This window comes from Zalophus californianus, chromosome 10 (assembly GCF_009762305.2).
Source record: "Zalophus californianus isolate mZalCal1 chromosome 10, mZalCal1.pri.v2, whole genome shotgun sequence".
Lineage (NCBI taxonomy): Eukaryota > Metazoa > Chordata > Mammalia > Carnivora > Otariidae > Zalophus > Zalophus californianus.
Window position 1 is genome coordinate 78,229,957 of NC_045604.1, and position 22,244 is coordinate 78,252,200.

Here is a 22,244-nt window from a genome sequence, read left to right on the forward strand (position 1 = left end):
AACACTTGCTGGACGCGTGAGGAGCGGGCTACTTGGGCTCTGTCTCTAGGATGACTGTGTCTGTAAATCCAGGGCTGTGAAGCCGTCCGAGCTCATCCCCGTCTCTGTATTTCCTTCTAGAGATAGAGATGGTGATCATGGAGCGCGGCAAGCTCCCAGAGCTGGCGGCCAACACGTCTGTGCAGGAACAGAACACCACGGACGAGGAGAAGAGTGCCGCCGCCACGGGCTTGGAGAGTGCACTGTGGAGCAGGTGCCACCAGTGGGCCCAGTCCTCCTGGTGCTGGGCGGGGTGGGAGTGGGGAGGGGAGCCCACAGGCCAGCCCACCAGTCAGGGTGGGGGTTGCTGCTCTGTCGCTGGGAAGAGGAGATGGGCTGAGTGGTGGGGGGAAAGGGGGTACCTTGGCTGGGGTGTCCAGCACAGGTAACCTGGGGCCTCTTCCAACACCCAGATGGCCTCTTCGGCCTCTCAGCAAAGTTGTCCTGCTTCCTGCGTTTCCTTGCTTCTCCAGCCCCTCTCGAGAGGCCACAGGACAGAGCTGACACTCAGCTCTGGAGTGCTCACCCCTTGGAAAGAGGAAGACTGAGACATGGTGCCACCTCCCCCAAGCCCTTTGGTGGTGGGCCCTGCCCTAAAGGGTGTGGGTCGCCTCACAGCCTTGTACTGGCCACCCCTGGCAGTGCTCTGCTGCTCCCAGGAAGGATCCCCTTGGGGGCCGCATTTGGATCTCCCTGTCTCATTCATTCATTGCCATGCTACCCCACCGTGCATAGGGCCTGCCCTCCTCACTCAGCCAGCGTGATTTCACGCTGCTGTCCTGCAGCTTTTTGTCTAAGTGTTCACTTCACTGATGGCCTGCTGAAGCTACATCCTCTTAAACCTTTGAGATGCCGCATTTCCTGGAAACTTGCTGCAGCACCAGCCCTTCCAGAATGCGATTGGGTGGAAGGCTGCTTCCAAAGTGTGCGGTGAACTATCAGGAGGACTTTTTCATTTCAGAGTTATTTTCCTTCCCGAGGAGCCCCGCTGCAGAGACCCCTGCCATAACCTAATCCCGTGCACAGCAGCAGGGTTCGCTGTCAGCCTACAAAGCATTCACTTCCTGAACCCTCAGGGTGGAGTGGCGGGAATACACACACACCCCATCCTACTTATTAGTCCAGCTTGAAGAGTTGAAGCACGCCCGTTTTTTTCCTCCACCTGTCTGCTTGGCAAATGTTTCAGTTATCTAACAGTCAGGACTCATTTCTATCAGATGCACAAGGGAGCCATTTTTAGTTGGGTTTAAATTAAAAAACACTGGAGTGTGGTGTCAGCTATCAGTTGCTGGAACTTACAGAGACCGTTTTGATTTTGCTTGGCAGCAAAAAACATAACTCTTGAAGCTCTGAAAATTCAGGAAATCATTCTAAACTCAGAAAGGGAGAGGAAAACAACTGTTCATTGCTTGGCACAGCATTAGTGAGGATATGAATAATTGGAAAAACCACAAATGAGTAGTGGTGGGGGTGTATCAGCAAACGGGGGTGCATCTGCTTAATAGAATAGGAGCTGCTGCTTTTAAGTGAATACTGTCAGGATATGTTGGGTTTCTTAGGATCTAATAAATGGAAACTGAGCACATATTTTACATAGTATGGTAATACTGTAGCTTTGCTTAAGGAAGAAAAATATATATATATATATATTTTAAAACGTGGAAAGACGAAATGTTATGTTTGAATGTTGGGTTGAGACTTCTTTTTTTTTCCTGATCTATAGTGAAGAGAGGGTTTTTCTTAGAGTCGATTGAAATTGTTTCTTAACTTTTAGTGACTTTAACTGGCATCTTCTACCATGTGGCTTATAATGGAAGCTGATTCTTGTGCCTTGAGTTGGGCTCACATACAAGCTTGTGGCCCCGGGACCCTTGGGCCAGGGCTGCCCTTGGCTCTGAGACCAAATGCCAAGGAGACACTGGCCCAGGTGGAAAGTTGCCTTCTCCTTTGCGAAGGTATTGAATCGTTGGTTGTCTGGAACACTGCCGAGGACTTCTCTCCTCCCCATTCCAGGCCCGGAGCAGGGAGGAGGGCACTCTGGAGGAAGGAGGGGGCAGTGTGTTCTCCTTGACATGAATCGGATCTTGACATTGGTCCACTTGTCTGAAGAAACAGCATAGTACAAAGTGGAACTGTTCTCCTGTTCCTTGTGTATCATGGGCTCTGTCTGCATTCAAGGTTAAATATAGGCCTCCGAAACTGAAAAATGTCTTAAGCATTCTTTTCTTAAAAAAAAAATATAAAAGTAACACACATGCAGAAAATGTAAAGACATTTTGAAAAAAAGCATAAAGAAGGGAGAAAGGTCTCCATGATGCCAGCATCAAGGTCAGCTGTCACTAACGTTCTGGTTATCTCCTGCTAGTCCTTTCTCAGTGGGAATTGTATCCTGCTTGCCCCCAGTACTTATACCATACCATGCCCATCATTTGTCTTTTTTCTGTCTGATACCAAACCCCAGGCATCTTTTTCACTTTACTATACACTCAGTAAACAAAATGCTAATGGTTTCACGCTATTTCATCTCCTAGAAGATGCTATGTCCACTCAGCCCTCCCTCTGCTCCTGGGCGTTTGGTTATTTGCATTGCTCTCGAATGAAAACACAATCAACATCCCAGGCAGCTGGTTTGCAAGAAAAATTTTCTTCTTCATCCCACTCTTTTTTTAAAGATTTTATTTATTATTTATTTGAGACAGAATGAGAGAGAGAAAGAGTACAAGAGGGGGGGAGGGTCAGCGGGAGAAGCAGACTCCCTGCCGAGCAGGGAGCCTGATGCAGGACTCGATCCAGGGACTCCAGGATCATGAGCTGAGCCGAAGGCAGTTGCTTAACCAACTGAGCCACCCAGGCGCCCCTTCTTCATCCCACTCTTAAGTTGAAAGTGTTACTGGGGCGCCTGGGTGGCTCAGCCATTAAGCGTCTGCCTTCGGCTCAGGTCATGATCCCGGGGTCCTGGGATCGAGCCGAGCATCGGGCTCTCTGCTCGGCGGGAAGCCTGCTTCTCCCTCTCCCACTCCCCCTGCTTGTGTTCCCTCTCGCTGTGTCTCTCTCTGTCAAATAAATAAATAAAATCTTAAGAAAGAAAGAAAAAGGAAGGAAGGAAGGAAAGAAGGAAGGAAGTGTTACTGCCAGGCACTTACAGAAACCCAGATCCACACCTGGCAAAACTATTCACGCATCTGAAAGGTGCCCCATCTGGGGCCCTGGAGAAACAGCCCAGATGTAAATGTCCCCTTTAAGGAAGGGCTCTTCTTTTAATTTCCCAGTGTCATGTGTTTATTTGAAATGTTACGACAAGAACGTTTGCACTACTTTCTCTTTTGCATTTTTCAGTTTAGTATTTTGAATCACTGGTACGTTCACGGATTTCAAATTTTTTAAAAGTATAAAAGGTGATGCAGTGAACAGTTTCCCCGTTTCTCTGCCACACCTCTTCACTCCCCCTAGACGGTGATGTTGACGGTGGCTGTGCGTCCTTCTAGGGGTCACATGTGCCCTCAGTCACTCCTCGAGGTGCTCTGCTTTCTTGGACTCAGCCTGGCCTGACTTTCTTGGACTCAGCCTGGCCTCCACAGAGGCAGCTGCGGGTGGTCACAGGCTCAGAGCCTCCTGCTGACGGGCCAGACCCGTGCATATTCTATTATCCTTGTGATGAAGAGTCTTTCCAGGCCAGGTCCTTCACCTGGAAGGGCAGCGTTTGGGGTGTGTGGTTTGTGATATTTGCAGCCACTCTCTAGACCTCTCCCACAAAGCACCAGAGGTGAACCCTCACATCGATTCTTACCCATCAGGAAAATCAGTCCAAAAAATTGCAGGACCTGCCAAAGTGGGCTCCGGGAGAAATGCCCTTGGACTGCTCGAAATAGAAATCTGGCCACAGCTCCCACATGCGAGCACCCTTCACACTGTGCACCTGGCCTGGTGCTAAATGCCTGTCCTTTGTCGTTTCATGTTAAACCCCCCTGGGAGCCCTTCCCAGTGGGGAAATGGAGAGGTTTTAGGTAGCTAACCCAAGAGTTTGCAGCTCAGAAGAGGCAGAATCCAAACTGGAACCCAGGCAGTCTGGCTCCAGGGCCCACGTTCTGAAATTGTTTGGACTTGTTGGTGCCTTGTCTGCTATCTTTGCCTTGTCACTCTCCTTGACGTGATGATCTGGTCCATCTGTTCTCTGGCATGGGAGTGCCCTAAGAGCAGGGACTTGGCATCATTTACCCTCAGTGTCTGGAACAGCCGGGCCACGGTTGTTGAGTGACGAGGTGGCCTGTTCCTCAGTTTCCCCTGGAGCTAGCTCGCCATGGGCAGAGCCCGTCCTCCACACCCAGTGCTGGACGGGGCCCTCGTTGGACTCGCCGCACACCGGGGGCAGAGCTGTACAAGGCAAAGGTGGCCAGCACTTCGTGTGTAGGTGGGCGAGGAGAGCTGTCCACCATGTGTGCCAAGAGGCTCATGTGTGCCCCTCCTCTTTTCCAGACCCTTCCTCGATATGGTGTACCATGCCCTGGACAGCCCAGATGATGACTACCATGCACTGTTTGTGCTCTGCCTCCTCTACGCCATGTCTCATAACAAAGGTAAGCCTCCCCGCCTCGCCTGCCTTCGTGACATCCCTCTCTGTCTCGTGGCACCGAAAAAGAAAGCCGCTTTCCTTGAGGAATGTCCTTTCTGGTTTTGGCAAACTCCTACAAAACTTCTCTTCGGCCTTGTTAGAATTTCTCAGGTGCTTTTGTACATACCAAAGCCACAGGAATTGGTTACTAGGGCAGTATGGGTGGGGTGGGGTGGGAGAGAAGGTGCAAGTGACTGTCTAACCCAGTATGACTATATTCACACTGTGGTTTTTCTTTCGACCCCTGGCTTTTACGACTGGCTTAGTATCCGACCTCTCTTCCTAACGTCAGAACTGAAATCAGTCAAATTGTAATCTTGGTTTTGCTATTTATAATAGCTGACGTTCTTGCTCTGGGTTGAGGGCTAAAATAGACTCTGGGCAGATTGGGTGGAAGCATAGGTTTCCTTTCTGAAGAAAGGTGTGGTTCTCTGGCTTCCCCCGTGGAGGTGGAGTGGTCAGGATCGGAGTCCTGTGGAGCTGACAGACCTGGTTAGGATTCATTCACTCACTTCCTCACCGGGGACTGCCGCTGGTATATGCCCCCCACCTGGCTTGACCCGGGCAGGTTCTGAAACCCCCCACATCAGAAGCTCTCCACAGAAGAAATCGAGAACATTCTTCCTGGCCACTGCCCCGAGCTGGCCTTGGCATAGATGAGACTTTGCAGCAGGTGATGTTTTCGTAGGTTCTTCATAAGCTAATGGGAGGTAGGTAGAGGTGGGTTTTACTAGACAGCCTATGTCTAGAGACATTTAAAAAGCACTCAACGTAATAAGTATTTATTCTTAAATCATTAATGCTGATAAATAAGTGGACCAGTGGCAAAAGGATATATGGGGAAAAAAGCCTCACCTCCCATCCCTGTCCTCCACTCTCTTCTTTGAGGTGGTTCATCTTAGCAGTTTCTTGTGTCTTTTTAAAGATATCCATGCAGGGGCGCCTCGGTGGCACAGTTGGCTAAGTGTCCAACTCTTAGTTTCGGCTCAGGTCATGATCTCAGGGTCATGAGATCGAGCCCCACCTCAGGCTCTGTGCTCAGGTCTGCGTGGGATTCTCCCTCTCTTCTTCTCCCCGCCACCCGCCCCCCATCCTGCTCTTGGACCCTCTCTCTCCAAAATAAATAAATCAATCTTTAAAAAAAAATTAAAGATATCCACACAAACCCAAGTATGAGTATATAGGGTTTTTTTTCTATGACTGTCCCTCACCTAAACATGAATAGAGGTGTCCCAGTTGTCTGTTCCTATCCTGTTTTTTTCACATCATCATGTATCCACACATCGTTTCACGTCCCTAAAGAACTGCCTTGTTCTTTTTGGTTTTTTAAGATTTTATTTATTTTGAGAGAGAGAGCAAGCGGGGAAGCGGGGGCAGAGGGAGAGAGAGAATCTCAAGCAGATGCCGCACTGAGCACAGAGCCCAATGCGGGGCTCGATCTCACGACCCTGAGATCATAACCTGAGCCAAAATCAAGAGTCAGATGCTTAACCAGCTAAGCCGCCCAGGCTCCCCTGCCTTTTCTTTTTAATCCTTTGTCTGTGCATCATTTATTCTGCCATCATCCCCTTATTGAATGGCACTGAAACTCTTTCCAGGCTTTTCCCACTGTGGCTAGGATGCACCGTGATGGCTCTTCTCACATTAAGTCATGGTGCTCACATGCAAGTCTGTAGACCCGGCTTAAGATCTCTAAAAGGAGCCCAGCGGGCTCTGAATCCTGCTGACATTTTCCACCAGTCTTGTTCACCCCCATGGCTTCTGTGATCCCCTCCAGCGCCTGGCTTGGTGCGTGGCACACAGTAGCCCTCGGTTTCTGGGTGGCAACAGAACTCCACAAGACTGACCGACTCCCATCCAAGGATCGCCCACCACTCCCTGGCCCCTGACTTCTGTGCTGTCTGCATCTGAGTTCCTGCTGGATGCATCCTGCATCCTGGAGACTCCTACCCAGGTGTTTCAATACCACCTTGAAACGCTGTGCTCATCCCCCTTCAGTATACCCTGACCTCAGCACACTTCCTGTCATTTCTGGTTCACTTGAAATTGCCAACCAAGGTTGAAACTGCCATGACCTTTAGTTCCTTCCCTCCTTTGATCCCAGCATTTAGTCATCAGGTTTTGTCAGTTCTCCCTCTTCAGCCTGTCTGATCAGCAGAACTTAACTGAGTGTGACTTGGTGCCTAGTCCTAAGCTAGATGCTGGAGGTGAGAACCAGGGGCATGAGAGCAGGGAGATCTGGTCATGGCATTTCAGTGGCTGTTATCACAGCCTCCCAGGGGTCAAACATCTGGCCATCTCATGGTCCATCCTCCATAGCACTGCCAGGTGGTCCTCCATAAGACTGTTGACCATGTCCCTCCCCTGTTCAGAAAGCCTTCGTGCCTTCTTGTAACCCTTAAACCTCACCCTTATCTGCCTGTCATTTTGAGTATCCAGATGGCACCCACCTTGCCAACTTGATCTGGTTCCTCTGACTTCCCTTCAGAGACCCTTGGCTCTGGGTTTAAACTTCTATCTAGTGATAGAACTCTTTCATAGAGATAAACTTGGGGATGCTGTTGTGGTACTCACTGAACTCTTTAAAAAGTTCTTCTGGTTACAAGCAACAGAAACTACTTCTCATTAACTCAAGTAGAAGGGAAAGTCTATAGGAAGGCCCCTGGGGCAGCTCCCAGGATCCAAGAAGTTGCTCAAAAGCTGAAGGAAGGGCAGGAACAAACCAGCTCGGGGGACTTCCCTCAGGGTAGATCATGATTTGGCCCCAGCAGATCCCCGGCTGAGAGTCTGTCTCTGTTCAGGTTTCAAATTCTTGGGCACGAGATCTGACTGTTCCAGCTTGGTGGTGGTGTGTCTCTCTCTGGAACATGCAGTTATGGCTGGGGGTCAGGGTCATATAGCACAGACTTGGCCCTAGGGGGCTCAGCCCTGTGTCTGGGACTATTCCCGAAGACATGAGCTTCCTTGGAAGCCTGGCAGCCACTGCAGTCAGTGCCAACATGCCTACCTGTTCCTGGCTAGTCTTCTACCTTTTGTATTCATTTGTGTTTCTTCCTGCCATTTTCTCTACCTCTATGTCACCCCCTGTCGAAATTTTGCTTGCCTGTCGGAAGTCACCTACTCCAGGGAGTGTTTTCTAATCCCTTCAGGTAATATTCACTTTGGGTTGGTACTGTCTAATGTGGCAGGCACATTTTATACATTACTGAATTTGATTTGCTTAAAATTTTGTTAAGGATTTTTGCATTTATGTCCAAGAGTGTTACTAGTTTAGGGTCTTATAATTCTCTTCTTTTATTTGCTTTCAGAGTTATGCTTGCCTTATGGAATAAATTCAGATGTATTTTCTACTCCTGGATTGTATGGAGGAGTTTTTATAGAACTGGTATTATTTCTTCCTTAACTATTTGGTAGAATTCACCAGTGAATCCATCTGGGCCTAGAGTTTTCTTTGAGGGAGAGTTTTTAACTACTCAGATTCTTCAGTAGATATAGGACTAATGAAGCTTTATCTATTTCTTTTTGTGTGAGCTTTGATAGCTTATGTCTTTCAAGGAATGTGTCATTACATCTAAACTGTCAAATTTATTGGCAAAAATTTATTCATTATATTTCTTTATTATCATTTTAATGTGTGTAGGATCTATAGTGATGTCTCCTTTCTAATTCATGGTATCAATTGTTTAGGTCTTCTTTTGCTTTTTCCTGATCAGTTTGGCTAGAGATTTAACAATTTAATATTTTACTGATACTCAAAGAATTGTCTTTTGGTTTCAATGATTTTTCTGTATTTTTTTTTGTTTTTTATTTTATTTCTGTTCTTTATTTCTTACCTCCAGCTGCTTATTTCAGATTTAAATTAGTCTTCTTTTTGTAGTTTCTTAAGATGGAAGCTGAGATCGATATTTTTTTTTAAAGATAATTTTTTTTAATTAACATATAGTGAAATTAAACTTTTTTGTGTGTAGTTGTATGAATTTTAGCACAGGTCTGGGTTTGGTCAGCACCACCATAATCAGGATACATTATAGTTCCATCAACCAAAACTTCCCTTGTGCTAGAGGTACCTGGGTGGTGCAGTGGGTTAAGTGTCCAACTCTTGGTTTCAGCTCAGGGTCGTGAGATTGAGCCCCGTGTTGGGCTCTGTGCTGAGAGTGGAGGCTGTTTGGGTTTTTCTCTCCTCACCCTCGGCCCCTGCCATGCTCACGCACTCGTGCTCTCTCTCTCTCAAATAAGTAAACAAAATCTTAAAAAAAAAATTCCCTTGCGCTATTATTCCTTTTCAGTCTGTCATACCCTTCCCATAGCACTCATTGATTTTTAAAACTTTTCTTCTTTTGTGATAAGAGTTTAATGCTGTAAATCTAAGCATTGCTTTTGGGTGCATGCATTACATTTTGATATATGTGGTTTTATTTTTATTCAGTTTAAAATATTTTATAATCTTCCTTTGATTTATTCTTGTCCTTTGTATCATCTGTGTAATTTCTAGTTATGTTTCTATTATTGATTTTTCTCCTGGTTTGGGTTTTGGGCTCTGTCCTGGGTCATGGTTAAGTTACTTGGAATCGGTTTGATCCTTTCGAGGCTTTCAAGCTTTGTTGGTGCTGGTCCAGAACAGCCTTTAGTCTCAGGCTCACTTGGCCCCACTACTGAGGCGGTCCCTTTCTGAGGATTATACTTGATGGGCCATGGTTTGCGTGGTCCTTCCATGCTGGCTGCTGGGAACAGGAACTCTTCTCAGCCTGTGTGAGCCTGGGATTGTTCCACCTGCTTCATTCCCAGAGATTATTCCCTTCCCTCCCATGCATGCACAGAGCAGGACTTAGCTGACGCCTCAAAGGACCCCTCTATACCTCTCTCTACAGCCCCTTCCTCTCCAGTCCTCCCTTCCTCTCAGTTCCAGTCACTCTGCCCATCTGAGCTCCAAACTCTGCCATCTCATCTCAGAGACCGTGGCCTTTGTTGGGGGTTTCTCTCTGCTAAGACCTGGATGCTCTTTCCGGACAGTGAACTGGTGTAATCCCTGAGCCCACTGCCTTCATTTCTTCTCTCGCTGGGTACCCCCCCGTGCTGCTTATTGTCCTGTCCAATGTGTCATAATCACTGTTTGATGTATTTTGCCTAGTTTTCTAATTGCTTGAATCAGGAGGGTAAGTCCAATCCATCTTGGCTGAAAGCCATGGTGCTTGAAAAAGTTTTATTGTGATCTAATCGATTTACAGTAAACTGCACATATTGAAAGTGTACACTTTGATAAGTTTTGGCATTTGTACACACCCATGAAACCATCACCACAATCAAGACAGAGTATGTATCCATCACTCCAAACATTTCCTCCTGCCCCTTTGTCACCCCTCCTCCCTGTCTGCTCTCACCCCTCTCCCCAAGCAACACTGGGCTACTCCTTGTCACTGTAGATTAGTTTGCCCTTTCTAGAATTTTATGTAAATAAAAACATGCAGTATGTACTCTTTTTTGCGGGGGGGGCATAGCTTTTTTTCAGTGTGCATAATTATTTTGAGATTCATGATGTTCTGTGTATCAGTGGTTCATTTCTTCTTACTGTTGAATAGCAGTCCACTGTGTGAATGTACCACAATTTTGTTTATCCATTCATCTGTTAATGGGCATTTGGCTTATTTCCCATTCTTAAGCATATGCTACTAGAAACATTTATGTACAAGTCTTTTATGGACATATATTTCCTTTTTTCTTGGGTAAATACCAAGGAATATGATGGCTGAATCATCTGATTACTGTAAATTTGTTTGTTTTTAAGAAAAACTCCCAGGGGCGCCTGGGTGGCTCAGTTGGTAGAGCATCTGACTCTTGATCTCAGGTGTTGATCTCAGGGTTAGGAGTTCAAGTTCCGTGTTGGGCGTGGAGCCTATTTTATTTTAAAAAAAGGAAAGAGAGAGAAAGAAAGAGAAGAGAAGAAAGAACTGCCAGATTTTTTTCCAAAGCAGCTATATAATTTATATCCCATCACCAGTCTGTGAATGTTCTGGTGTCTTCACGTCCTTGCCAGTACTTATATGGCCATCTTTTTAATGTTAGCCATTCTAACAGATACGTAGTAGTGTCCTGTTGTGATTTTAATTTGCATTTTCCTAATGACTAATGATACTTTCTGTGTGCCTCATTTGATATTCTGCATGTCTTCTTTGGTTGAGTATTCAAATCCTTTGCCCATTTTTTTCGTGGATGGTTCGTTTTCTTTTTGTTGAGTTTTGAAAATTTTTTTATATTGTCTGGATACAAGTCCTTTATCAGTTGAGTATTGCAAAGATTTCCTCCCAGTCTGTGGCTTGTCTTTTCATTCGCTAACAATGTCCTTTGAAGAGCAGACATTTTTAATTTCCATGGAGTTCCTGTGGCACTTTTTATATCTCTTTTTCTCTCCATGTTTTCTCTCCTGTTCTGGATTGCCCGGTCTCTAAAGGCAGAGACCATGTCTCTCCCGATGCCCCCCGCAGTACCCAATTAGCCCCTGGCACCCGGTCAACACTCAGCCGAAGTGTGCAGACTGGTCATCTCTCAGCCACGTGGCAGTGCCGCTGGACTGCTCTTTCTGGTGGCCTGTGCTCGGGGCCTCGGCCAGGAAGGTGCTGTCTTCAGAGTGAAGATGCCAGGCTCCAGAGGGCCAAAGGGGCATGTGGGTGAATTCTTTGTTGTTACAGTGGCTGGCTTTCCTGGGTGCCGGGGAGGGAAGTCCTTGCACACGGCAGCGCTCCCTCATCCAGGGCTGTGCCCCAGAGCACAAGCCTCCCGAGATCCTACAGGGCGAGCCTCCCTTTCTTTCTGAGGTCTCCCCACCCCCTCCTTTTTTTCCTCCTCGAGATCTAAGGGGGTTTCTTCTTAAAAGAGTGGAAATGTATAATTGAGGGAGTTTAATTCCTTCTTCCATTTCCTGCTAGTACTCACTCAGCCTTCTAACAGAGATTTTTGGAAGCCTTATTTATTCGATGCCTGGCACTGTGGTTAATATTGAGAACCCAGTGGTGAACCAAACTCATTATTTTCAGGGAGGCGAGTGTGGCTGCCGTGGAGGGAGCAAGGGGAGAGGGGTGGGAGGTGAAGGCAGCATGACAGGCGAGCCGGGTCACATGGTGGGGACCCATGGCGGTGAGGAGCTTTGATTGTGTTCTGACACAGCGGGAGCTCTGAAGGTTGTTCAGGCAGGAAAGCATTGTGCAATCTGCGTGGCTTCCGTGTTTACCTTCTTTTGAAAGTGACTGCTTTGTCTGAAATCGCTTTTGGTTCCAAAAGACTGCGTCGATCATGAAGAATTTGTGCTTGAAGTTACTCAGTTATTCATGTGGGCCCAGCTGCGTGCCAGGCGGTGTGCTCAGCCTGGGGGCTACAAACTCCAGGCCCACTGAGACTGGGATTGCTGTCCAGTCATCAGGCGGGTGGGCGGCGGGCGATGGTGGGCAGGGTGTACTCCAAGAGATGGGAGGGCTGGAGCCAGCAGGCAGGGAGTGGGTGGGCAGTGATCATAAACTGCATCCTACGGGCTGCGTGGGGGATGCTGAAGGTCGGTGCAGCCAGGAGCCCACCTGACTTCTCTGCATTCCTTGGAAAGGGCTCACGACAGTTCAGCCAGAAGACGGGCAGGATGGAGAGATAGGGGCAGGTATGGGCATTGTTGAGGAGGTGAAACTGAAGGGCTTTCTCATCATTCAGTAGGTATGTGCTGTATACTTACTGTGTGTGAGGTGTTGCTATAGGTGCTAGAACAAGTCTGAGGAGCCTCTATCAAGTGAACAAATGAACGAGAAGAAATCCAGTCGTGTGGTGACAAAGAATAAACCTTTGGTGGTGGGATGTAGGGGTGACTAGCCAGGGCAGTCGGGGGCGCTGCCCTGAGGAATGAACATTAGAGCAGAGGCCTGAAGGGTGAGAAGAATTCCACTTTGCCAAGATCTGGGGCAAGAGTGCTCCAGGCACGTGCAGAGGCCATAAGGTGGGAAAGAGCTCACTGGTTTGAGGAGCAGAAAGCAGGCCAAGCAAAGTGAGGCACTGACCCGCTGAGTAGGGCCCAGATCTCAGAGGGCCTCGAAGGCCATGAAAAGGAATTTAGATTTTATTCCAAGTCCAGTGGGAAACCCTAAAGGATTTTGTTTTGTTTTGTTTTGTTTTGTTTTTTTAAGATTATTTATTTGAGAGAGAGAGAGCAGGGGGGAAGGGCAGAGGGAGAGAGAGAATCTCAGAACCCCCACTGAGTGTGGAACCAGACACAGGGCTCGATCCCAGTACCCTGAGATCATGACCTGAGCCGAAATCAGGAGTTGGATGCTTAACTGGTTGAGCCTCTCTGGCGTCCTGGAAACCCTGAAGTATTTTTAAATAAAGAGTGGCATGGTCAGATGGACATTTTTGAAGAAGCAGTCTGGCTACTGGATGGAGAATAGATGAAGGGAATGGGGGAGAGAGTTGCAAGAGGGAAAGTGGGAGGCCCAGTAGGAAGCCGTTGCAGTAGTCCCGGCAAGGGATAATGTGGGTTGAATCAGCATGTTGGCCGTAGAGCTGGAGAAAACTGGAAGGATTTATGATATGTTTTGGACCTAAGGCCAGGATCAGCTGATGGATGTGGCAAGAGAGTGAAGGGGACACTTGGGCAACGGTGTGGGGCCATTTTCGAAGATGGGGAGACAAGGAGAGGAGCAGGGCTGGGGGAGGGGAGTCCTGCTTGGTTTGGATGGGAGAGGGCCCCCAAGGGAGGAGTCTGGATGATGCCCAGATCCCTGACCCTGCTACTGTGTGCTGGTGGGGTCATTTCCAGAACCAGCGAGCATGGGCCATGGAGCAGGTTTGGAGAGGAAGCTGGAGGCTTCAGGTTTGCCACCTGGGGCCCAGCTGCCCAGGGGACCCCAAAGGAGACTGCCTAGCAAGAAGCTGCTTTTTGGTTTGTGCTCCAGTCCTGGCCTGTGGGCACAGGTTCTGTATTTGGTGGGGGTCTTTTGGTGGTGGTGGTGGTTGGTCAGTTGGCTTTTTGGTTAGGCAGCAGGCAATTAGCTGCACTTCAGCCTCTCTTCCCTAGATCTCTACCCTCCAAGCAGGGCCCCTAATGAAATGGTCTCTTTCCGATAGATTTTTCATCATAAGACAATTTTAACATAAAAGCAATGTTAATAAAAACCAAATGTTAGCTCAGGCCTTCCAGTAAATCATAATAGATTAGATGCTGCACCGAAATGAATATCCCACTGTGGAAAGGGTTGACCAGTTGGAGGAAGGCACTCGTTGTGATTCAATTGGGCCCCATAATGAATTCTGGTTTGTATCTGTAATAGCAAATGCAGCCTTCTCTCCTTTGTCAAGTCTACAGAGGCCTGGCCCAAGGGGGGGGTGAGCTCTGCAGCTTTTGTATTCTTAAAGGTTCCCCCACTCCACCCACCACCCTCTTGCCCCATCCATTTATCATTGTTTACCCAAGAGGAATCTCGGGCTTTTTGGGTTTTGTTTTGTTTTCTGAGAAGTTACTGGAACACAGATGAGAGGTATGGGAAAGGTTGAAAGGTAATAGGATAAAAGGAGGCTTTCGTCGTGCAGAGAGCTGGCAAACCATCATTTTGGATCTCGACTGACACATAATCAGAACTAGAAGTACGTTGGAAATTGGCCCAACATCTGGTTAGCTTTCGAAATAGTTGGTCTATAGTTTTCCAAAGCTGGCAATGCTTATGTGACTACAGCCAAGGAGATCTCGCATGGTCAAAACAAAACACATTTTTTGCCCATCATTTACCTGGTGCTGTTGTGGCCTCTTTAGCCAGGGTGTCAGCCTGCATCTTTTTATGTAGCTTTGGTCTGGGTCTCTTCTACCCCTCTCCTGGGTGGCGGCTCCTGCTAAGGAGGCCTAACCCAGAAGTCAGAACTTAGAAGGGAAGCTTAGGAACTGATTCCTGACATCATGGAGCCGCACCCTTCCCTTCTATTTTGGACTCTTTGAATTCGTTGGGAGTGCCCCCCCTACCGCCTTCCCCCGAACCCTGTGATCACTGGGTGGAAGCGATGCAGAGGGAGACCCTTTCTGAGACATTTTGACAGAGCAGGACCTGACCCCAGCAAGAAGGGAACGAGGAAGCATGTGGTCTGCTGGAAGTCTGAACGTGCTAGTGCGTCTTCCCAGGCCATGTGAAGTACATCTGGGTTTCTTTGGAATTTCTCTGTTGCTCAGTACTTAAGGGTTGAAGCAAATAGGACAATATATTATCCACAGTGTTTATTTCAGTCAGACGGAAATGGCTAGCAGAGAAACTCAATCAGGCTTGCGACAAAATCTGCCTTTCAGTGCCTAAAAACCTGGTGTGTGTGTGTGTGTGTGTGTGTGTGTGTGTGTGTGTGTGTGTGTGTGTGTGTGTGTGTGTGTGTGTGTGTGTGTGTGTGTGTGTGTCCCCACATGTGTGCCATTTCCCTGTTCACATGCATATTCTTGTCATATTGTGACATTGACCGTGTTCATTAACAACTCTCAGCCACTAATTTGTTTGGACCCAGAAGAACGTCTGGAGCTTTTGAATGACTGCACAGGCCTTGAAAGCCAAGGGCAGGGATGGGATCATTCAGAGTAACAGGGGCTTTTAGAGGCTGTGGTGGGAGAAAAAAAGAGAGAGGGGGAGGAACTGAGGCACCTGGTCCAGGAGAAACTTTGGGGAAAGAACAGAGATGCTCAAAGGGTTTTTGTTTGTTTGTTTTTACAAAGTTTTTCCATGTGTTGTATGGCGTCGACCCTGTTCTCTGTCTCCCCAGTGGCTGGTGGTAAAATCCACTTCACACAGAATGCATTGTAACACCAAGTCTGTTTGGGGGAGAGTGCCTTGAGGAGAGAGATCACCTTGAGTGGTTGGGGGGCAATGGAGACCACTCCAGAGTAGGCATGAGCACAACCAGATCATGTCAGCTCCCGTTAGCTGCCCTCTGGGGATCTTGGCAGGTAAGCCTCGCCTGACCCTTTACCCCAATGTCTGCTTCATCGCTTCCCTCCAGGGCCCCTCCATCCCCCGCCCTCCCGAAGTTTTACCACACTCCATGCAGGAGCTCCTTGTGCAGCTCGAGGCAAATTCTCGCTCGTCCTTAGACTCCTACCTGAGCAGCTTGTCCCTGAGTCGGCCCCCAAACAGCGTAGTGTTTGGAAGTTAGCTGGATCTTGTCCACCTTTGGGATCCTCCTATTCTGACAATGCTGCCAACTTGCTCTGTTACCTTGGAGACGTGACTTAACATCTCTGGGCCCGAATTTCCAGCTAGAGGAGGAGGTTGCACTGGAATCTGGTCCTGTGAAGTTCTTGAAGGAAGTGTCTCTGTCCCTCGGGGTCCCCCTCTTCACAGAGAGTGGATCCACTAGTTGAGGGAGGTCAGGATAACCTTGGAGTGTTTTTCTTCCTGTTGAGAGAAGATTTTGCCACAGATTTTCTCATTTTTGACAAATTCTCAGGGAGTGGGGGCAGTCATAGGAAAGAGACAAAATGTGGAAATTCAAGACCCGGTTCAAGTCTCGGTCTGTCCCGGTTCTGCTGACCACCGCCATATTCCTGAGGGAGCCAACAGCTGGGCCCCTCTGCTGGCCTCGTTGAGGGGGGATGAGAGATGGTCCAACCAGGGAGCATTTTTCCCCAGAACCACTGACTGACAGTTCCCAAAGGGCCAGAAATGGGAGGACAGAGAGATGTGGGGGTGGTGTTGACATTTCTGGGGGAAAAAAAAACAGCCGCCAAAAAGATTCAGTTGGTATTCTTCTTGCCATTCAATAAACCAGGGCGCTTCAGAGCTGGACATGGAGCATCAAGATGGGATATAGAATCCACAAATTAAATTTTCGCTGCAATCAGATTTTTTGATGAAGCCACGTTAGGGAGGTGCGCTCGTGAAAACTACCCAGCTCGAGCCCTCAGGCCGTCCCTCACCCGTGTCATCTCCTTGGCATGGCTCAGCCTTTGGTTTGGAGCTGGAAGGAATTCAATAAAGCAAGATATATTGTTATGGTTTATTACGTCAATGTGTGTGTGTAGGAGTCACTTAGGAAGCAGACAGTCAGCTCTTCAATGCTATCCTCCTCTGTTTTGTCAAGGTTCTAAATGAAGCGTCATCTAGTACTCAAGGGGCCGTATTTCAAGAGTTCCGAGAAGTGCCACCTTCCCCCCTTTTGTAGAATAACAGGAAAAGACGTGCTTTCAGCACAAACAATCCATTCAGCTTTCCAACCTTGGATCAAGTGAAATGTTTGTTTCTGTGAGTGTATTTTTCCAGAGCCACATTAGAAGAGAGATAAGGATTTGGGGCAACCCTCACCGCACACCTGGCCTGCTGAAGTAGTCTGCACAGGTCCTCCTGCCGCCCCGGCCCCCAGGTTCTGCTTTAGGGGAGATGACCCTGAGGTCACAGTTGGACTTGTGTGCGCTCCCGTTCTCTCTGCCCAGCCGCCCGTCCCCTGTCTTTTCTTTTGTCTTTGAAATGCTGTTCGTGTTTCTTGGCAGAAAAACGATTCCTTTGCCTCTTCAAGAGAGACCCGCACTATTGGCATCTCTGTATTTGCACCTCTCTGTTGTAGGATGTAGCCTGATGTCTCTATGCCAACACCGCCCCTTGCCCAGTGCAGCGCTGGCCCCTGCCTGTGCATTCAAGTGGTGGGCCCGGCTCCTTGAGTTGGCCGCCAAGAGCTTGAGGTGCAACTCTTGGGCATGACTGTAATTTCCTTTCCATCTGGTCCGTTCCTCTCGGTCTGCATTTCCCCCACCGTGGAATGTGTCTGATCCAGGGGTGGCCTCTGGTGGCATGCAGACCTGGCGTGGGACGGCACAGCAGCACGCCATACAGAACCTACTCCTTTTCCGTCCCTGTTCTGAGCCCCCCAATTATGTCCAGGAGCTTGTCACCGTTTGGGGCTGGTATGTCTTCCTCACCTCTTAAGTACCTGCCAATCCCCCCTTTTTAACAAAGAGAGTAGGTCTCGGACCATGATGAGTAGTAGCTAGTCAGTCAGGTCTTTGGCTAAAATGTAAAAACATTGTCTTTTTCTTTTGCACAGTGACTGTCCATGTTGCGGCAATGCTGATTTCCCCTTTACAAACGGTGATAGAAAATGTTTTAATATGTGGATTTAAGTTCCATTCACAGAGGACTCTGCAGTAGGTGAGGGGTCAGGCAGTGCCAGCCATGGCAGAAATCACGGAGATAGACCACGGCTGCCGAGGGTGGGGCGGCCCCGTGCTGAGGCGCCTTCCCGGATGAGTGACTCCACCGATAGCCTGCCCCTTTCTGTGTTCCAGGCATGGATCCTGAGAAACTCGAGCAAATCCAGCTCCCAGTGCCTGGTGCGGCCGAGAAGACCACCTACAACCATCTCCTGGCCGAGAGACTCATCAGGATCATGAACAACGCGGCCCAGCCAGGTGCCTGGGGTGTGGCTGCTCACAGGGGCAGCGGAGGTAGAGGGCCCAGGCCCCTGGGCCGTGCACCAGGAGTCCTGGGTTCTAGACCTGGCCCTTCTGGGAATGCAGGCTGGTGGCAGGCACTCCCTGGGCCGTGCGTACCTGGGCCCCCCGTCCCGTCCTGTCCAGCCGCGTCTTCACCTGGGGGTCTCCTCCTTCCTCCCCTGTGGCGTTTGTGCTGGACCCTGTCTTTCCTCTCCTTCCACACCCAACCATTCTTTTGCCAAGGACAAGGCCCCGTCTGAGTGTGAACCAGGCTGAGAATGCACGTTGAGGGAAGGCTGGAAGGTTCCGCATCAGGGGCTCTTGAGACTACAAGACATGCCCAGTGTCTGGCACTTATCAGCCCAGTTCTGAGGTTTTGGCTGAGGATCTGCCACCATGGCAAGGGCTAGAAACAGCAGGTGGAATGATCTAGTACAGTGGTTCTTAAGTGGGATCAACTTTGCCCCCCTGGGGGACATTTGGCAATGTCCAGAGACATTTTTGGTTGTCACAGCTTGAGGAGGGGTGCTGTTGGCATCTAGGGGCCAGGGATGCTGCTGAACATCCTTAGTGCACAGGATGGCCTCCAATGACAGAGGATCATCTGACCCAAAACATCGGCAGGGCTGAGCTTGAGAAACCCTGATGGCAAGGCCAGTTCTCTGTAGAGGCAGCGAGAGAGAGGCCATCAGGGTGTGAGTGAGAGCACAGAAATGGGCCTGACGGAGACGCGGCCTGGTTGAGAGAGAACCCCTGAGCTGTACAGTAGGAACAGTGTGGGGATGAGCCCAGGTCAGGCTCAGGAGAAGGACAGGGGTGGGGGTTGTGATCGTAGGCCAGGACTTCAGAGGTCACAGGGCGTGGGCTCTGCCAGGCGGCCAGAAGCCCAGTGGGACTTTGGGGAGAGAGTACAGAGGCTTGGGGAATGGGGCCCATGGACAAATGTTTATCGAGTGCCAGCTGCTGTGTGCAAATGACGAGGGTACAGGAGGTGCAGGACAGATGTAGCTCCTGCCTTCCAGGAGCCACAGCTGGGGGTCTTTGAAGTCCCAGGGGTCTGGGCTTCCATGTGGAGATAGAATCTAGAGCTCATGGGGGTCAGGACCAGAGCTGACATTGTGGGACTCACTCACAGACATGTGGGTGATCTCTAAAGCCCCAGGAGAGAAGAGGTATGTTGGGACCAAGCCCTGGGCCACTACAAGTGTCTCGAGGTGACAGAGCAGGAGCCAGCATGGCACCCTGAGCCAGGTCCCACATGGACGAGGGGCAGCAAGAGAGACAGGTGTGGCTCAGGACCAAGGGCGCTCAGTGGGGTCAGTTTTCTACTGAGAGGTCTAGCACAGGGAGCAGAGTTCATCCCTGAGGATGGTGGCTGAGGGGGCAGTTGGCGGGAGCTATCTGAGCAGATGTGGCTCGGTGGTCAGGGAAGGTAGGATGTGGCCCGGATGTTAGAGAGGAGCCTCCAGGGCGGGGAAGGACAGCCAGCCCCTTGAGGGGGCCAGTGGGAGGAAGTCTAGCACCTGGCAGGAGCTTGCAAAGGAAGGAGGGTCTGGTTGGAAGATCACACTCCCCTTCCCTGGAGGCAGCAGCAGGGGGGCAGTGGCTGGGCCAGTGGGGTTCTGTGGAGGGGCAGGCAAGAGTGAGACCGTGCCCTAGAGAGCTGGAGGTGGGAGGCGGGTGGGCGCGGCCAGCAGGGTGGCCGTACAGAAGCCATGTTCGTGCTGGGCTGATGGGGCTAGAGAGCGAGACAGAGCCACGGAGCTGAGACCAAGCAGCCTTTCCCAGTGAATGCTTCCCTCTTCCCCCGTTCCCCACCAGATGGGTGAAGCAGGAAGGGGGGGTGGGCAGGGACGCGTGTGGTGGTACATCTACCTTGAGTTTTTCCCAGTAGCTGGTCCTGATGTCTGGGGTTTCCAGGGCCTCAGGGCTGTGGCCTGGAGACTTCTTCCTCTCCTCGCCCCTCCTTACATTGAGACATCTCCCCAGAAAGGTGCTTAAAAACCCAGTGAGCAGTTTGCCTAAGAGCAGGTTGTCCTCCTGTCAGGCGACCACAGATGCTTCTAGGAGCAGTGCCCGACGTGGGTCTTGGCATTCAGAGCACCTGGAGTCCCAGGGTGAGACTTTGGACAAGTCAGTTCACTTTCCCGAACCTCAGTCTTTAGAGCACCCACCGCAGTGGTTTTTTGCAGAGACTCCTGGAGGGAGGGTCTGTAATATGCCCAGCACCATGCCTGGCTCACGGTAGTGTAGCAGGTAGGTTGCCGTCGACAGAAACCCGACTCAGACAGGCTGAAACAATATGAACAAACTACTGGCTTGTGTAACTTGAAGTCTTTTGGAGCCTGGCTTCAGGCACCGCTGGATACAGAAACTCAAAGAATGTTTTCAGGACTATTTTTGGACTCTTCCACTTTGTGTGTTAGCAGGATAACTACCAGCTGCAGCTCCAGCCATCCCTTTCCCTTCCGGGGTTCGGACCTTGCTGTAGGAGACATACTCTGGGCAGTCTGATGGGAAGGGTGGACTTGGACGCAAGATGGAAAACTCAGGCAAGGGTGCAGAGGTGGCCAGTGTGGATTATAAGGCTTGTGCTGCTCAGGCCCCGTCAGGGCCCCGGCACTGTTCCTGTCCTGCCCTCAGCCCAGCACAAGGAGACCTTCTTTGCTCAGTGGTCCCAGCATGTTGTGGAATTGAGCCTTACTGGCTCTGACCGGCCCCCCTTGCCTGTCCCCTCCCCAGTCACTGTGACCGGAGGAATAGAGCACCCTGACCAGCCTGGGTGATGTGCCCCTCCCTGGGACGGAGCAAAGGGACTGGCCCCACCCAAATTAGAGACCCAAGAGTGGGGTTGGTGATTCTCCAAAGGAAAGAGTGGTGCTTGTTCCTGAAGAGGGGAGGGAACCCAGCCAAGGAAAGCAACCATAGATGGCCACTTTCCCCACCTTCAGGAATAATTAGTAATAATCTTTTTCCTGCCTCCTTTCCAGTGATAAAGGGAGTGCAGGTGAGTATTTGGTGTGGGCGTTTTGGATGGAACATTCTATTGTAATTGGGAAGGGGTTGGCATGTGAGTTCCCTCTGTGTCCCCACTGGATGTCAAGGGCCGTCAGCTGACCTGTTAACCTCAAAGTGGGCAAGGGAAGAAACTGTGTCTAAGGCCTTCCCGCCAGGCTGTGCGAGGCTGACCCTGCTTTCCCCTGCAGATGGGAAGATCCGGTTGGCGACGCTGGAGCTGAGCTGCCTGCTCCTAAAGCAGCAAGTGGTGACCAGCACAGGCTGCATCATAAAGGACGTGCACCTGGCCTGCCTGGAGGTGAGGGCCCCCCTCCCACCGCCTGGGTTCCGCGGGAGGCCGTGCGTGGGAAGGAAACTGCTGGATCCAGATGGGAGCCCCGGTCCTGGGGTCCGCAGCACCGGCGTGAAGCAGGGCCTAATAGCCCTGATCCCCCACTGCAACCCCCTTGTTCTGGTGGAATTACCCTTCCTCTGAGACAGGCTCGGTGAGCCCTCTTAATTAGTGAATTTCAGTAATTTCTGTGACAGCTGTTGGCCCTGTATTTGTCAATCGGAATTTTAATATTTTCCTTTAGGTATTAGAAAAATGTTACACATATCCAAACACATGCATGCTTTTTGTGTTTTTATAGTGCTAATATCTATATTCATTGTTTTTTAGTTTTTATTGTTTTCCCCCTTACTTTTCTTTTTTTTTGAGAAAATTTAGAAAGTACAAAGGTAAAAAGGAACAGCTATAGTTGACACTTTGGCGTGTGTCTTTCCAGATACCCACACACTGACACGTTTATAAGAGTCACCATGGCCATGTTTTGTAACCCGCTTCCCCCACCTAACTGTATGCTAACAGCTTTCCAGAATCCCCTCTCTTTTGCCCATTTTTGTTTTAAGCTAGCCCTCCCACCCTCCCCCCTTCCCTCCCTATTACAAACCACTCTATTGGTTTAGGGATATGAGCCCAGCCTCTCATCTGCTTGATATGCACTCAGATTTTGGAACCGGTAACTTACCCAACTCACCGGCCTCCTTTCCGCCTTCCCTCTCTCAACAGGGCGCGAGAGAAGAAAGCGTTCACCTAGTGCGGCACTTTTATAAGGTAAGTGGCCAGAGTGCAGGGGAAGGCAGTGTGCTGTGCGTCACAGACACAAGATTGTAGTA

At 49.7% G+C, this 22,244-nt stretch overlaps 1 protein-coding gene across 13 annotated transcripts in view; it reads left to right on the plus strand.

The window, feature by feature from the left end:
- CLEC16A (C-type lectin domain containing 16A) overlaps window positions 1–22,244 on the plus strand; it is a 200,952-nt gene that overhangs the window by 63,177 nt on the left and 115,531 nt on the right. For all 13 annotated transcript variants that reach the window (XR_003522964.2, XR_003522965.2, XM_027610767.2 and 10 more), the window contains 5 exons: window positions 121–253; window positions 4,513–4,613; window positions 17,922–18,044; window positions 21,275–21,384; window positions 22,138–22,182. Coding sequence is in view for 11 of the 13 variants with exons in the window: in XM_027610767.2 (XP_027466568.1) it covers window positions 121–253; window positions 4,513–4,613; window positions 17,922–18,044; window positions 21,275–21,384; window positions 22,138–22,182 (512 nt within the window). In the remaining 2 variants the exon portion in view is untranslated. The remainder of the gene's footprint in view (window positions 1–120; window positions 254–4,512; window positions 4,614–17,921; window positions 18,045–21,274; window positions 21,385–22,137; window positions 22,183–22,244) is intronic.